Source organism: Epinephelus lanceolatus, chromosome 10 (genome assembly GCF_041903045.1).
Source record: "Epinephelus lanceolatus isolate andai-2023 chromosome 10, ASM4190304v1, whole genome shotgun sequence".
NCBI classification, from domain to species: Eukaryota; Metazoa; Chordata; class Actinopteri; order Perciformes; family Serranidae; genus Epinephelus; species Epinephelus lanceolatus.
The window spans coordinates 28,911,620-28,929,325 of NC_135743.1; the positions used below are offsets into that span (position 1 = coordinate 28,911,620).

At 39.2% G+C, this 17,706-nt stretch overlaps 1 protein-coding gene across 2 annotated transcripts in view; it reads left to right on the forward strand.

Annotated features, from left to right (window-relative positions):
- Nucleotides 1-17,706, forward strand: part of adcy2a (adenylate cyclase 2a) — an 81,131-nt gene that overhangs the window by 13,414 nt on the left and 50,011 nt on the right. For both annotated transcript variants that reach the window (XM_033640296.2, XM_078171909.1), the window contains exon 3: nt 15,181-15,342. In XM_033640296.2, coding sequence (XP_033496187.1) covers nt 15,181-15,342 — 162 coding nt within the window. The remainder of the gene's footprint in view (nt 1-15,180; nt 15,343-17,706) is intronic.

Here is a 17,706-nt window from a genome sequence, read left to right on the forward strand (position 1 = left end):
AGTCAACCAAAGAAAATCTTGGTCGACTAAAGTCGCACATAATCTTCAACTAATCGATTAGTTGTGGGGGAAAAAAAAATCTGCACGTTATTTTTACTTCTGCGGTGGTGTGTCTGTGTCACTCTGCAGTTACACCTCCAAAACATTGGTAGGCGGTGGAGGACTGTGTTAAGTGCTGTAAAGTTTAGTTCAAATCAAACTTTATTTATATAGTTGATTCAAAACACATTAAATATGGCTTAATAAAGACAATTTCAAACACAAGTATGCAAATCAGCTTCACTATAAATCGCAGAACTGACAGACAAACACTTGTCTTTATCTGGACACATTTCCCCCACCAGTACAACATGCTAACGTTATTAGCACAAGTCTGTGGCGTTTTACATTGTATAAATTAGCCTAGTGTCTAGCGATCTTTTCCTCTTCTCATATAAAATCAGGGACAACAGCAACATGTAACAAAGGTAACTGTACATAATTTGGCTCCATTACAATTCACAACATTCACTGACAAAACAACTGTCCTATACTAAACACGTTTTCCAAGCAAATACAACATGCTAACATTATTAGCGCCAGCCTATGGCATTTTACACTGTATAAATTAGCCTAGCGACGAGCGTAGATTTCCTCTGCTCATAGGAAGCCAGGATAAATCCTGAAGTATAAATCCCAGACGGATAAATCACACACAAGACTTAAAATGCTATTTTAGTGGAGGCTTTACTGTCGTCGCAATTTATTGTTTCTTATGTGTGAAATACAAGTAAATACAAGCTTTGTTTCCACCGAGGGAAATGGTTTCAGCTTACAGAAACAGACAGGAGGTCTGCGTCACCGCGACGCTGAGCGTGAGGGTGGGCGAGTTCAACTTTCTGTCAAATATGGGGGTGTTTTGAAAACACCCCCGTTTTCACAGGTAACTTAGCCTGTCCCCCCGCCACAGGAAATAATGGATTAATCCTGGAAAGCTATTGATGTAGCACTTTTCTCCGTATGAAAGTAACACAGCGATTATTTGACTAATGAGAATTTGGTCGGACGAGAGCATAGCAACCAAATAATCGACTAATCGATCAGGAGACTACAGCCCTAATAAAAGAAAATGTTATTTGCAGCCCTACCTTTAGTAAATGATTTGATTTGCATGGATGTTAATCTCATCTTTAGATCAATATGTTATATTTATGTATATTTTTGCATAAACAGTGTACATGTTTTTGATGTGAAGAATCAAATCCATAAACCGTTTCAGATCTCAACCTTTGAGTAAAATTTTGCAGCATTTCGCTCCTTGCTGTTGATGTTCTTGTAATCCAGGGCTTGGAACATGCTGACCATTTGGTTATCAGCCAATTATATTAATAACCAAGTCTCTGAATCTGTGGTCACCCTGGTATTATTGTGCAGTTGCTAAGTGGATGTCTGCTCCAAATGGAGGGAGGCAAAGTAAAAGTCAGAGTTAATTAAATGCTCTCCGTGCTGTAGCGAGGAGGTTCATGAGAAGTAGGGGAATGAAACAGTGATTAGAGGGAGGGCCTCACGCTCTCCCACTGCCTCACCTGTCATGTAAAGCCCTAAGCTCATTAAGGATGGTGGCTTTTGTCCCATGCCATTCATACAATGTTGCTGTTGCTAATCTGCGGATGAAAATATTGCTACCCATAGTCACAATTTAAAATTCCATATCTAATATGAGAGAAAAAATAAAATAAAAAAAGAAGAAGAAAACAGTGATAACTAAAGGACTTGTACTTAAGTTGCTAAGATACCAGCATGTACAGTAATATGCTTTAAATAACTGACTTGTCTAAATAATTAACAATGTGGCTGTATCCTGGTTGAAAAATAAGTGGTTTTAAATGAAGTAAATGGAGAGGGCAAAAGAAAATTGGGACAACAGAGATGGAGATAAGAATGCATGAATGATTTTTATATCTAAAGATCTCTCTGTGTCTGAGTATTCATTTCTTGCTGGCTCCATGCTGGTATACATTAATGGGTTTGTGGTTGAAGAATATCATTCTAAGGGAATGTGTTTAAAACATTATGTATGAATTATTCATTTTTCCGCATTCCCGTTTTTGTTTTTTGCCTCATTTAAATGTTGTATTTTAACACATGCACACATGCAGGCCTACACATGACAGTGTTTGCTATGCAATGGATTATTAAGCAAGGGGCTAATCTTAAGTATAATCTATTTTGTACCAATATTAGTCAATGATTTTTTTGTGGCGCGCTCACGTAGAGTTAAACTTCAGTTAACTTTAGTGGGTACAATCGATACTTAAGCAGCGAAAGAGCCAGGTGTTTCCCTCAGGAGTTGGTACAGACAAAAAAGCTGAAAGACCATGTTCTTGGACTTGCATTCATCACCTGGTAGCAAACATGACTCCAGATGAATAATAATGTTATTCCATATTGGCTGGATGTGTAAATAAGCAGCTGTTTGCTAAGTTGGATTGGGTACCATTGACATTTAAACCGATACAGTTACCGGTGCTGGTGACTTGAATTCAATACTGGTACCCAGTGCTACCATTTTTACTGTTGCTACAATAACAAAAATGTCCTTTCTGAAAGAGCTGTGGTCAACAACTGAATCTGCTTGTCTGCTCTTTTCTAATCACACATAGGACTAAGTTTGTCTTTCTGCTTGCTTGTGTGTGTATGTGTGCGCATGTGTCTGCTCGTCTCTCTTGCTCTCTGTTTAGACACAACTGACAAATACATGGATTAAGAGGGCCTACATAATAAAAAAAAAATCACAAACAGCAGTATAGGAGCCAAATATGTTATTGGGAGGTTTTGCGTTTAACTGTGTAATTCACTGTGTCGGCATTGGGGGGCACTGTACTGTCACCTGGTGAGTTCAGGTATTTAGGATGTGACCTCACTATGATCATCAGGTGTTTGGCCTGGAAGGGCAAATGGTTTTTGACCGCAATGGCGCGGAACGCTACAGTTTTGTTTGTGTGTTTTGTACTGATAGACGAATGTGTATGTAACAGATGGACTTTGCCATGCACTTGTGGAATAAATGTTAAGGTGATGCAACGCAAGAAGCTTCATGGACTCTGATTAAGCATTTGGATAATGAAGGTAGCGTAGCGTGTCCAGCAACAGGCGCGCCAACCCTGGTCAAATACCTCAGTAGCAAGTAGTAGACTTAGTTCCTTTAAGCAGTGATTCTTGACTATTTCTAAAATAAAATGGAAAAGAAAATAGACTGGATAGACTAAAACTGTTGGCACGGCAGTAAAACTTTTGGCTTGCTAGGAAGCCAATGGAGTTCTGTGGCCAACTTTCTAGCTTTGGGGCACTTTGAGGCACCTCTGCCTCCTTTCTTCATTCTCACCAAGGCGTGTTCTGAAGTACCAAAATCTGGCCCTGATTAATGTGAATCATTCCTTTAGTATTAGTATCAACATAATTCAGTTGGTACCCGTAAAGGTACCTATTCTGTACGTACCTCTATTGCCAAGTTCACAATGTCAACTTAAAAATTAACGATAAGTTTGTGTTCTCAGTTTGTTTTGTTAGCCCCCAAGTGACCAAATGAATCAGTTATTGTTGGTGTAAGGTGCGAATTTATCCTGCTGACCAGCTGTACACTGTCTTGAAATGGGAAGTCCAAAATGGTGAAGCTTTAATGTCACAGTCATGGCACTACCCCAGTGTATAAATTGCTCCACAAGAGAGATGTGGCATAGTTTACAAATAGTCAGAGACAGAAGTGGATAACAGGGGTATGTTCCCTTGAATGAACTGTGTTAATGTACTGTTAGCATCACCTATTTGCTGGTGTTAATGGCATTAATGCTGTCTTTGGCAAATGTTATTGACAGAGAATTTGATAGAAGTCATGAAAATCCTTGTTGAAAGCCCATCAAGTTACTCTTCAAATGAACTGTTCTTCCCAGACTGGCAGTCATGGCTATGTAAGGTTTCTGCATGTCATAAAGAGCTGTAATGATTATGACATACTAACCGAAGAAAATGAGAAGACAGAAAGTGTTGAGATTCCTAAAATGTCTGAAAAGCTTCATCTTCCAATAATGCTAGTGGTTTGTTATGCAGGATTTGATCATCATGCTTATCCCACGGCAGATACATATGTTATTTTGATAGATGATTTCCCCAGTGATTGTCAAGCCTTTCAACATAACCTGATTTTCTACTTCTGTGTAAGTCTAAGTCAGCTGACAATCAGAAGAAAAGGGTTACATCAAACATACAGTTTTGTTGTTTCATCACAAAATAACTAGTTTGCAACCACTGCACAAGGACTCTTTTTCATTACCATGGATCTTTTTTCTTTAGACCACCAGTCAGCCAACGGAATTGAACAAGTCGGTGTTACCTGAAAATCTCATTCAATGTATGTGCAGTGATCATTCAGATCAGAAATTGTGGTGAAGATGATGATTGGTTTTCTCCATTTTTCATATCTCAGGCAGATATGAAATTATTCTATTATTCTATTCGTAGCAGCATGGCATGTTTTCATCTTTTAATTAGTGTGTGCTGTTTCTAGTATTATTATTTCCACAGTGAATTGTCCACAACAGGGACCTCTGACTGTCACTGTCAGTGAATGCCAACTAATATGCTGTAGTCCCCAAAAGCACACAAAGCATCTGTTAGAATATATGGCTCCCCTTCTTTGAAATGCAACGCACCAGTATGTACTACAGGGAAATACAATAACGTATGTTGAATTGTAAATATGTAAATCACCCAAAATATAATGACATATGTCTGCAATATGTCAAATGAAATATGTTATTATATAAATCTGAGAAGGAGAATAGGCTGAACAAGAGGATTACCACTAAAGCACCATGACAAGGGGACAGTGCTGCAGTTGGGGAAACAAAACAAGTGTAGATCATACTGTAATTGGTATAGAGGGTATCAAGTGGTATATGTAGAAGGGTGAATCTAAAAGGTTCAGTTGTCCAGTGCATAGTGCCTTGGCAGCCAAATGGTTACAGTCCATGCCATGTCACTGCAACACCCCTGGTTTGATTCCTGCTGTGGGACCTTTGTTGCATGTCATAGCTCTCTCTCTCTCCTATTTCCAGTCTGCCTCTACACTGGCATTTGTCCAATAAGGTAAAAACATGCCCCTCCCCAATAAGTCTTTTAAAAAAACTGCCCACTGCTGTTGACAGCAGATAAAATCACAGCAACATCACAGTGATAACCAGTTAAGGAGGAGCCCTAAAATGACACCAAAAATACATGCAGGTAATAAACTTTTCTTTATCTGCTGACTATGGTAGTAGACCATGTGTTGTCTAATAAAACACATTCTTGACTTGAAGATTAAGGTTAGGTGAGGTCAGTAATATGCATGGTGATGTGGAGGCTCAGTGATGCAGCTGCTTTAATTAGCTCTCCTTACATCTTGCCCTTTTCTTTCCTCTGTAACACACTGTTGATTTTTACAACCTTGGACAGGCTAATGTGCATTCTTTACAGATTTATTACAGCATTTTTTATGTTGTCAGTTACCATTGCCAAAACAGTTGTAGTGGTTTTTATTTAAGAGCTGCACTCTGCAAACTGTACAGTTTCCTCCTATCTAGCAAACTCGAGTTGTACTGCAGTGCCATTCTGTTTGAAATTTCCCTCACCCCTCTCTCTTTTAATGTTGATGCATATAGGTTTCCACAAAGCACTCGCTTGCTAACAAGCTAACTGGTATTCTTCACTGCAGGAAATAACATGACTTGTGCAGCTTAAACTACTTGGGTCCAGATGTAACTTGAAATTTTATATTTTTAAATTGTATTTCTACCCTGGTTTAGACAAGTGGATTTCCCTCCTGTGATTCTTTTTCACCCCAGTGGCATGAAGCCAGCCATCAAAATAACTACAATAATTGTGTTGACATCCTCATAGATAAACAACGAGACAGGAAGAGAACAGGAGACGGTTACATTACAAACTACACTGTCAGTACAGTACACTGTCAGGTAAAAGAAATAACACAGAGGCTCCACATATTCCCTCAGCTGTCTTGTGCTCACCATGCCCACTTTCCCAGAGTTAGTTTGTATACAGTACACTTTCCATTTTCAAACCTGAAATCAATTGGATGCTTATCCTCTCCTCACAAAGCCCTCTGTGTTTGCTGACGGTAGGGAAATGGGCTTATCTGTGTGGTCCAGCCTCTACCCCTCACTGAGAGATGTCTGGACCCTGTCTTGCCTCCTCTGTGTCTCCGGATCCCTCCCTGTCTCTGTCACACACATGCGCAGATGCACGCACACACACTCCTTTGTGAGTATACAGCCAGCCTCATTAGGCTTCAGGACAGAAGAGGTGCGGAAAGCGGAGTTGGGGTGAGGGAAAAGGCTTGCCAGGTTGGACCGGAAAGACAGGAAATACTGATAGAAAAGACAGGCAAATAGAAGTGTGATAGATGAGACGGCGGCAGGCAGAAAGAGCCATGGATAGATGTAAGATAACATGTAAAGAGGAGCAGTAATTAAGACACTTTCTATAGGATCAGGTTGAAGTTTTGATTCTAGGACAGTGGAAAAGAATATATATTTGTGCTAAACTCCTTACTTTATCCCAAGGGATGAAGGTCAGCATGCCCAGACTGACTGTGGAAATTAAAAACCAAAAACTTTTGCATTATTTTTGTTATTTACTGCATTTAATTCTATATCTCAATCAACCCGTCTGTCTTTTGCTTAGATTTCATGAGTATAGCTAGAAATGAAGAGTATATCCGTCTTTTATAGGGTTAAATAGCACAAACACACACACACACACACACAAACACACACACACACACACACACACACACACACACTCCACATTGTAAATCTGGTCTGTAAACTAATCTCTGTCACAGACTGTAGACTAAAAGCCTGATGTAATCTGACGCTTCATCTCTGTAATTTGTTTTATGAACCCTCCTCAGTGTCATTATCAAGGAAGTGATTCATGGGGCAGAAGCAGAGTTGACTGTACCATGATGGACCAAAAAAAATAAGCCTTGTCCACTTAGTTGTCAGAGAGAAGGTCCTTATGTGCTTGCTTTTAACACGCTGAAGGAAGCTCCTAGCTGTTTTATTACTGCATCAAGTAACAAGTATGCAGGGGAACTCAGCAGGTGCCTCTCCTCCTGCAGCCTCTCCATTATCCTTGGTACAGTTTCATCAATCAGTGGCCGCATTGGATTTCAGAGCATTAATTTAGAAAAGGCCTTTATGGACTCTAAGCAAATTATGTTGCTGTGGTAGATGACATTTGTCAGCAATTAGCAGCTCTCTCTTGTATTAGGAAGTAAGTTAATACTTACTTACTCCTCTTCTGACATAATGAATAAATAACACTATTCTTAATCATCCACAGAGGAGTGAAATCTAAATGATCTGGCACTTGTGGGTTCACCATCACTGATGGATGGATGGATGGATGGATGAATGAATGAATGAATGAATGCTTTCAGTTTGAATCCTATAGCCTCAAACTGGTAGCTTTATAGTTGGTGCATTCTGCATCTGTTCTGACTCTGCACTTGCATCTATTAATTAAAAGGCTTTAGATTTATTGTGTGTTTTAGAGAATTTCTGGCTCTGTAGGGATTTGACAAGTTAAAAACAAGGAGCAGGCTGAAGAAAACTGCTGCCACCCTAGTACACTTGCCATACCGCAGAAACATCATAGCCACTTTATGCACTAAAGGTTATTCTGACAAAAAAATCAGAAATACTGCAACCATTACTATGTTTGCAGTGTCTCACAACACCCTCAAGACTCGCAACCTGTCCACCAGTCACCCGTTTAGTTTTCTCACTCCTACTAGTTACCGAACAGACCACTCCACTAGGATTTTGTACCTAACTCGGTATTTTTGAGGCCAGCAACCAAACCATGTTGGTACTACTGAGTAGTGTTTCACGTTAAATCCATTGGTTCCAAATTTTGGTACCTAAGAGTGTTCCTGGATGCGAAAGCCAGGTCCAGACAGGAGCACCGGATGCACCGCAAGGTGCCCTGAAGCAGGGAAGCAGCCTGTGGCACTCTGTGGTCGGCTTCCTGGCTTTGGGGCACTTCAGGCGGATGCAGCAGAGCTACACAAAGCCACCAGGCTCAGGAAGGAGGAGAAAGCGGTGCAAAGTGCTCTGAAGCCGGGAAACCAGCCATGGAACTGCATTGCCGACAGTTTTGGTCTATGTGGTCTATATTCTTTTTAGTTTTATTTCAGATATTGCCTAGTATCACTGTTTTTTGTGATTCTCTTTTTAAATTACAGACTTATTCTACATATTTTGTCAGTTGTGTCTAAACAGAGAGCAAAAGAGACAAGCACACACACAAGCAAACAGAGACCTAGCTTTATTTGTGATCAGAAAAGAGCTGAGGAGCAGAATTGCTTGTTGACTGCAGCTTCTTCAAAATTTTAATTTTTGTTATTACAGAAGGCTTGGAAGTATTGCGAAAAGGTACTGTTGGGTACTGGTTACAAATTTGAGGCACCAGCACCAGTGCTGATAACAGTCAAATGTATTGGTTTACAGGGTATCCATGGATCCTTGAAAAGTCTTAAATTCATATATCTAAAATTAAGGCCTAAAAATGTCTTAAATTCATTAGAAATGTCTTAAATTGGTCTTAAATTCATTACTCAAAGGTCTTAAAATTGTTGCGGCAGGAATATTTAATCTGACTTTCTTTCTTTTCTTTTTTTTTCTCGCGGCGCTTTTCTGTAAGTGTCCATGCGCCGTCTGATAACGGCGCGCGCTGGCGGTAGCACATACACAATGAATGGGTTCGTCGGCGGAGGTCTGTGCTTTGCACGCTCTGTGTGAAAAGGGCTTAACGGCGCGCGCTGGCCACCTGGCACTCAATATGCTGCTGTAGTGGTTTGTTTTCCAGACATGTGAGTATCTTTGAGCAGTGAAAGTTATTATTTATGACTTTTTACTTGTCGGCAGTGATTTGTTTTACACAGAGCTCTACGTGCGAGCATTTTACTCGCATTTGCGACTAAAAATAGTTTTGTGCTAGCAAAATAAATCATTCAGCACGCTGTGCGAGTACAGATTTCAACCAGCAGCAGAAACGAAAGGCGAATCCTGCTGGTTGTGGGTTGAACGGGGGTCACAGACAGGAATACGGCGGTCAAATAACCTACGGCGGCTCCGCGGCGCAAAATAACGGCTTACTGGCGACAGAGAAGTCCGACTCCAGGTCCAGTAGCCTAATTTCCTCTTTCGTTGGTGTCATGACTGCCCAGTAGTACCTGGACAGCCGAGCCGCGACGGCACACAGGTATGTGGTGTGTCAGAGGAGAAACGAGCCATTCACATTTCTCTCTGTGGCAGGTAACGGTCCACAAACCTCACTGCACTTTAGGGACTGTTCTTTACTTGTCAGGGGAGGAGGGTGGCTGGTTGATTTTTATTTTTATTTATTTATTTTATTTCAATCCCCCCTATGTTAATCACTTACTTATGCTGTTTTTGAAGTATGAATAAGTCAATAAGTAATTTATTCCATTGAAATATCATTGATGTATTATAGAAAAGTGATTTATCTTTTTATAAATGACAAAAGGCACATCTGCCTCATTTTTACTGTGGTATCGTGATACTACTCAGAACCGTGATACTTTCACTGGTATCGTACCGTGGGTCCCAATTTTGGTACCGTGACAACACTAGATGTCACAACCATTCCATTCGGAGTTGCGCAGTGAAGCAGCTCTGGTACTTTTGGGAGTAGGGGAACACTGCTCTCTCAGAGGCCAAAAGTGTTCCCCTACTACTATTTTACAAATTAAGCACTGGTTATAGTACAGCGGGATCCCCCAACCATCGCTTATATTTATAGTTTTTTCGGTCTTAAATTCCATTCAAGGTGGCATTAAAAAGGTCTTAAAAAGTCTTAAATTTAACTTACTGAAACCTGCAGATACCCTGGTTTAACAGTTCCAGTGCCTAACCCTACTCTCCTCAGCTGTGTTTAGTTTTAGAGTTTGCATTATACTATAAATAGATGAACTAGTCATTCTCCTCTTTTGCCACATTGTTAATGCTGTACTGCTACTGCTTCTCAGTAAACATCTCCGAAAACTTAGCATTTGCATTTAACTCCCAACGCCTCTTGCTAGCATTACTGAACCATGACAGTGTAAGAGTAAAATAAGACTGTGCCCAATTAAAGCCTGGTCAGGCTGAGTAGATTACAAGAACAGAAACAGTTCTTTCCTTGGTGGCTGTAATGCAACTGCAATTCTCCAGACCGGACCGACACAGAGAGATACAGACATGAAGGGTGCAAATTATTGAAACCTAATATTTGCTTTTGCTTTTAGAGACACAGTCCAGAAAAGCACTGGTGTTGTTTCATGTTGTTCTTCTGGTGTGTTATACAGCCCTTCAAAAGTTAGAAGATGTGTTGCTTCTAAAACTGGACCTGCAGCTATGTATAGAGTTAGAATTTTTTTTAAAAAGCCACAAAGCTGGCAAGAGCAGTTAATTTTTGTTAGGCTCAAATATTTTGCACCAAGTCTGCTCGGTTAAAAGGAAAAAATCAGAATCGACCCATTTCTCTGAATACTCAGAATAATATTTTCTGTCATGCCGAGGAGATTACTACATGGAAGCTATTGGTTTATGCAGGTATAAAGGGCTTAAATAAAAGTGAAAATGGAAATGCCAGACTGCAGATCTATAAAAATAAGCTTTACTGATTGTGAAAAAAGGACAGTTGTTGCAAAGGTTGTGCTGGGGGCTGTGCAGTTAATGGTCAGATTTATGCCATGACCAATAAGAGAAATTGGTGGCACAAAGTCAGAGCAGCAATGACCCTTGCCAGCCCAGAGAGACAAATCATTACAGAAATTGTCCCATATTCAAGTCAACACCAAGAGGCAGGATCCTGTGTGCTTGCTAATCATTGCGTGCTTTTGCCAGGGTTAGGAAACTGTAGAGGTTACTTGACAAGTGGTTGGCTTGTGTAATTAAAGGCTGTTTCATCGATACTATTGTTCCACAGAGAAAAGGAGGCATAGACCTGGCAATTAAAAAAGCCATTACAGGTGGTCAACTGAGCTTGCCATTCCTTTGTTGTTTACAGAATACAAATTACACACTCCATGGCTTACTTTGTGAGTTTTGAAGCAAATTAAAACTCTAAAAGCCTCAGGGCAATATGTATTTATTAGGAGGCTGTAGACTTTTGTACTGAGTGAAATTGCATGAGAAGGGTCACTAAGAACATTAGGATAAATGTTACTCTTCAGTGCTTCACTTCCATTGAAGTGACTCGTTTATGTGCACTATAATTACTGCATTTGTCTTTCAAACCTGTTTGGTGGTCTCATGTGCATCATAATTGTGTCATTTTTTGGCATACAAATGTTAAACATACGACATTCAGTATGAGTCATGGACGTCTCCAATAAAGGTCCAGGTTACACTAGGTGTTTATATAACCGTCTTGTTGACCTTGTGTCTGTCTCTGCAGCTGCATATCGACTGAGCTTCCAAACATGAAAGGGTAATTTCTTTGTGACTTTGAGGCTCCTCAGTGAGCTTAAAGCATTGGCACCTCACTCCTGACTACCACAGTGACTTCAGTCAATTCAGGCAGCATGTAGAGAAGTTTTGTTTCTGTTTAGAGGTACAATGTACACACTACACATAGACCTTGATCTTAATTGTATCTATCATGCAGTATAATATTACCCCGTGCAGATGCAATTTTTTACAGAAATAGGTTTCTAGCAATTGTTTGAAGCCTTTTATGATTGAAAGAAAAGGTAAAAAAAAGTCACTTTAAGGTGTTGTTACTTGTCAGATCTCTATAAGGTAACATGTGCAGACTGTAGAATATATTTCTGTATTATATTAAATCAAGTTATACAGCAGTTAGAAATATGAACTGCAATGTTACCACAAGGTCTTAAGCTGCTTTCTTACTCTCATTTCAGTAAAGGGAAGAGAGGAGAGGAGAGGCAATTCCAACATGGCTAGTTGTGCCTCTTTTTGGCGTGACATCAAACTAGCTTAGTTTCATATCAGATGGCCAAAAAGTTTCAGATATTTATTTGTTTTTTCGTCTTTTGCCAATCACACAGATTCAGCGCACTCTGATGTTGCTAAGCCAAAGTGCTCTACTGAACTGAGTGGCAAATATTGAGATTAAGATCGTGCTCAGTATACATTAAATTATAAGGTGCCATTTTTAAAGAAATGGCTGGAACCATCTTCTCCATTTTATCTAAACTACACTTGGAACATTTTCAGTAATCTCAAAAATAATGGCCCAGCTGAAGGTATAAAGGCATGTCTAATAATTTATTGATGATTGGACAGAAAGCGGGAAGCTATGTCTGTTTTTGTTTTTTTGTTGTTTTGTCTTTGTATGAGTCTGTTTTGTCTGATATTGATGTGTGTGTGGATTTTGGAGTCTGTATGAATGTGTATTGTTCCCAGAGTACATGAATCTAGAAAATCTATCCATATGGGTTTCTTTAACTTGAAAAATGGGGATGGTGATTATGCTCAAGAATGCTGGCTTGATGGTGGAAACACTAATTGTAGGCAATACAAACCTGAGCAACTTAACTCTTTAAACACTGAGAACAAGTTTTCCTTGATACATTTTAACATTAGAAGCCTATCCAAACATCATAATGATCTCGTTACTTTATTTACTACTACTGGATGTAAATTTGACATTGTTGGATGCAGTGAAACTTGGCTTAACGTGAAGTGTTATTTTGATATTTTGAAGCTAAAGGGTTACAAATTCTTTTACAAGAATAGAATTGGGAAATTAGGTGAGGAAATTCGTGGGGGTCCTCATAGATGAGTCACTCAATTTCAAATGTCACACTGAACATCTGTTAATTAAATTGTCTAAATATGTTGGTCTATTTTTCAAACTTCGATATTTTCTTCCTTTACCTGCTCTCCTTATCTTATACAAAACCTTGTTTGAGCCTCATATCAATTATTGTAATATTATTTGGTGCAACACCTTTCCTAGTCACCTGAAGAAATTAAAAAGTTTACAAAAGAAAATAATACGAGCCATAACCTGGTCTGGTTATAACACTCCCACACGTTACCTCTTCCACAACTATAATCTCCTGAGGCTTGCTGAGTTCAATGTTCATCAAAATGCTACAATGTACCAAGTTGTCCATAACTTGAATTCAAGACTCTCCAAGCTCATCCCAGTCAGCCGCCCCACGCATATTTATAATACCAGAAATACACATCTTATACACGGTAAAAAAAAGACGACTGAAATGCACTAGTCTAAGCATAACAACCAGGAGGCCGCAGATCTGGAATGGGCTTGATGAGAGTCTGAAAACATCTAAATCCATCTCTGTTTTTAAGAAGAAACTGAAACAAAAAATGCTTAATTCATATGTATAGCAACCTTCACTGATCTGGGAATGTATGTTGATTTGTCCTGTGTGTTTTATGTTTTGTGTCTGTAATATGTTTTGTGTTTGTAACATGTCTTGTACCATGTCACTGCTATACATTGTGACTCATCTTCCTGATCAGGCTCCTGCCATAAGGTTTAAATAGCTTCATGGGAGACCTGGCACTCCACACACTGTGGCACTGTGTCTTGTACTTGTAAAACTGTTGACACATGTTGATTCTGTGTGGTGTGTGAATAAAAATCTGAATCTGAATCTGAGTATTCTGTATGTTTTGATTCCCTTTTCAGCCCCATAGTGAAGTAAAATACTGGCACTGGTTTTCCAGTGGCAGTCATGCAGGGAATTGTTAGAGTGATATATCAGGTTGTCAATATATCAAGTTGCTACTGGTGTTTTATGAAAAGATCATACTATACTGGGCTGGGAGTGATCTCCACCCTCAGTATGATGGATGGGACACAGCCTGACTGATCCCATATATAAAGTGTAGAATGATCCATAGATCATGGATGTATGTGACTTGGACTTATACACTTATATACTTTTGTACCACAGTGTGTCCCCTATATATTCATACTAAATATAATATTTATACTATTCCTACTACATTCAACATTCATACTAATGTGATACTTAATTTCTCAAAAGCGTGGAAAAGAGTGGCTAAAGTCTCTCCAAGAATAGGCTACAAAAATAGTGTGTGAAAGACAATAAGGTGCAGCCTCCCTTGTATAAGATCTTGATTGGCTACTCAGCCAATAACTCAATAATGTAATTTAATGTTTTAAAAGAAATTCAGAAGACCTATTGCTCATTTGAGCACAATTCTATTTCATACATGAATAAAGCATTGTCTTGAAGCAAACAGATGATCTTTTGATATTTGCTACTACTTACATTCACTACCATAGTTAGCCATTAAGAAAGTAGTAGTGTAGAACTGCATGTTAGACTCCAAGCTTAAACAGAGGAGGTACTGTTGTTGAGTTGCTCTCTAGCTCTTCGCTTTCCTTTCCTCTTTCCACCTCACTGCCTCCCCCCATACCCTAACCCCCGCTTTCCAACTGCCCTTGCAAATAACCCAAGAAAGGTTAACTGGCACCTGGCTGCAGCCTGTGAGAACACTAGCCTCTTTCTATCCATGCACGACAGCAGATGAGCTGCTTTAACCCTGCAGCAGAAGGTGTATTCAAGAAGTGCGTGTATGTATTTGTAGGTGTGTAGAGCTTGGGTAAAAAGGGAAGCACTCTACATGCTACATTAAAGGTGTCAGTTTTGAAGTGTGAGAGCAGATTCTCCCATTTTTTTTGCTTCTTGCAATCAAGGGAGCTTGAGTAAGCTGAAGATGCTGAGAATGTTTCAATGGATTGAATTTGTAGTGCACAACGTTGTTTATGTTTAATGACACAAATATATGTTCCTTCCTCTTTTTCTTTTGTAATTTAGTGTCTTACTTAATATTGAATACTTCCCTGAGCCGACGTCATCTTTATATTCTGTACTTATTTTTGATGCCACTGATGTAGCTGTGCATAAATAAACTCCACTTTAGCAAGCAGTGTTGGTGGGGATCATTCCTGGGTCATGTTATTTCTTTCCCCACAGGACTGTCAAATGTAATATTGTATTTCTGTCTGTATCTTCTTTTCATCTTTCTCTTTCGCTCTCTATCTCATTCTCTCTTTGCCACTTTCCTCTGCAGGTGTGTTAAAAGTGTCTCTCTTTCTCCACAGGTGTCATTCTTCCTGTTCATTGTGTTTGTGGTTTACACCATGCTGCCGTTTTCTATGAGGGATGCCATCATCGCCAGCGTCCTGACCTCCGTCTCTCACACCATTGTGTTGAGTGTCTGCCTGTCTACCACAGCTGATCATATGGAACCAGTAGTGTGGCAGGTAAGATGATCTAACATAAGTGTGGGTTTATAGTAGATACATTGATATATAATCGAACAGAGATTATCCACAAAACTTGCACACACCACTGTGTGCTTAAAGTCAACACAATTAATTTATTTGTTAATCATTAATAATTTGTGACGTGACTAGTGTGTAATGGGGTGTCACATCAGAAATACTTTCCTTCTTGCTGAGAGTTAGAGGAGAAGATTTATAACACTCTCACTCTGTCTGTATGGTAAATATGTAGCTGGAGCCAGCAACTGGTAAGGTTATTTCATCTTAGCTTAGCCTAAAGACCTATAACGGGGAAACAGAAAGCCTGGCTCTGACAATTCATCATTTAATTGTTGTTGAACTGCAGTTCTTTGAATGGCCACTTGAGGCTGGCTCCAGAAACCAGTCAGTCCCTATGTGCAAATTTACAGCAGACATGAATATATTTAAAGCAAAAATCACACTTTGCTCCCGCACACACATTGAAGCTCTGTTTATTGGGTCATTGGGTCAACGTTTCGGTCTATGGACCTTTCTCATGACCAACTTGTCTGGGGATCTGCTCCCAGCACCACCCACTTAAAGAGAAAGAGAATGTGCGTGTTGATTGAGCCTTGATAAATATGTTTAAACCCTGGTACAAAACACAGTTTTGAACACAAGGTCCCATTTCAATTAAAATTCTGATCCGATCCAATAGCGATTCAATTGGGGACATTTCAGTTACAATACCAGTTTTTGCTAGTATGTGAAAGAAATTCTTTAGAGAACTAATACTCTAAGTTACTGTCAAGTTTTTGCTATATATTGCCATAATTAATCAGTCAAAATTCTGTGTCATCTCCTTGCAGGGCTGGGTATTGGTACCTTTAACTTCATGACCAAATGACCTAGTACCAAGTAGTATTAAAACCTCTCTAGTTAAACAATATCAACATTCAATTCTTTCTTATCTTCAGTTCTCGAAAAAAAAAACAAAAGGCTCTTTGTATTTTTTGCTCTCAGCCAATCGTGGCAAGTATTCATTAATTTAAGATGTGATGTGCAATTGGCCCACTACCGCAGCAGCTATAACTCATACAAGTTGTGTTCTGCGGTGAACTTGAGCATGGTGTATTTGATTGAGTTGGCAGTTCACCTGTTGAGTTTGGATGCCACCAAAATGTTCGAAAGTATGGCTTTACTATACACACTGTAGCATCTCATGGCAGTTTACACAACTGAATGCATCCATTCACAATAATGTATTAAGTACAAAAAAAGTAAAAAAAAAAAAAAAGATATCAAATAAATAAAGTACTCTGTTGCTATCAGTATCAGTTTAAGGGTGCTGATAATGGTTCTGGTATCTTCTTTTTTTTTTTTTTAAACAATACCACGCCCTACTTCCCTGTGGAGGTTTATGTGCCCTTAGATCCCAGGAAGCACTGCTTTCCAATAGACACTGAATGGGGCTCACTGTGCTTGGAGCAAACATACATAAAGCTGTTATATGCTCAGCAAACAGACATCCTGCTGCCAGCAACCAAGATGCAAGTCCAGTTTTCTATCAGGGTATTATGAAACATATAAAACATACTCTGTATGACACTGTAAGAACATCAGTTTCTTAAACCTTGTAACCTTTCTATATTGTTTTAGTTAGCTACGTAGCAACACTACATCCTGCCTTATTCATACATCATGGGAATTGTAACCACTGTTGGGTTTTTAATTTGTTTGTATTCTTTTGTTTTATTATCCATATTGAATCTTAATGGAATTGTTTTTCCTTTCCAGACATTTAATGTTTCCCCATTCTGCTCATTTTTGGTCATTTTTACCATACAGTCTGTATTTTTAGCAAACAAACAAATGTGACCTTTAAACTAACACTGATTTAGCATAGCAGGTGAGCGATAGAAATTCTAATGTGTTTTTTATACTTTATTTAAAGGTCACCCTATTTCCAGGAGTATTGCTGTTTCAAGCACAAAATGTTCAGGCAGTTGGCATATGCTGGGAAAGGAAGAAATAACAATATCAGGAAACCAATTATCAGGCTAATGCAGACTTTAATTAATTTGAGCTCATTTAAACCTGATTCATAAACTCAAAACACTTACGGCAAGTTCCAACTAATGCTGTGATGGCCTGTTATTTGGTCTTCTTTTTATGTGTAGCATGGGCATACTAGCATCTGGGCAGCCTCAGGCTTTATGCTACATGGTCACTATCTGCCAGCTCCTCATGTGCAGCAGGTCAGTTTGCCTGTCAGCATAATTTCAGTGGGTATTCTGCCAGAGAGGAGTTTCCTTTGAGAGAATCTCCCTTGTAGAAATGTAGGATAGTATCAGTAAAATGTGAAAGCATAAAAAGTATGTT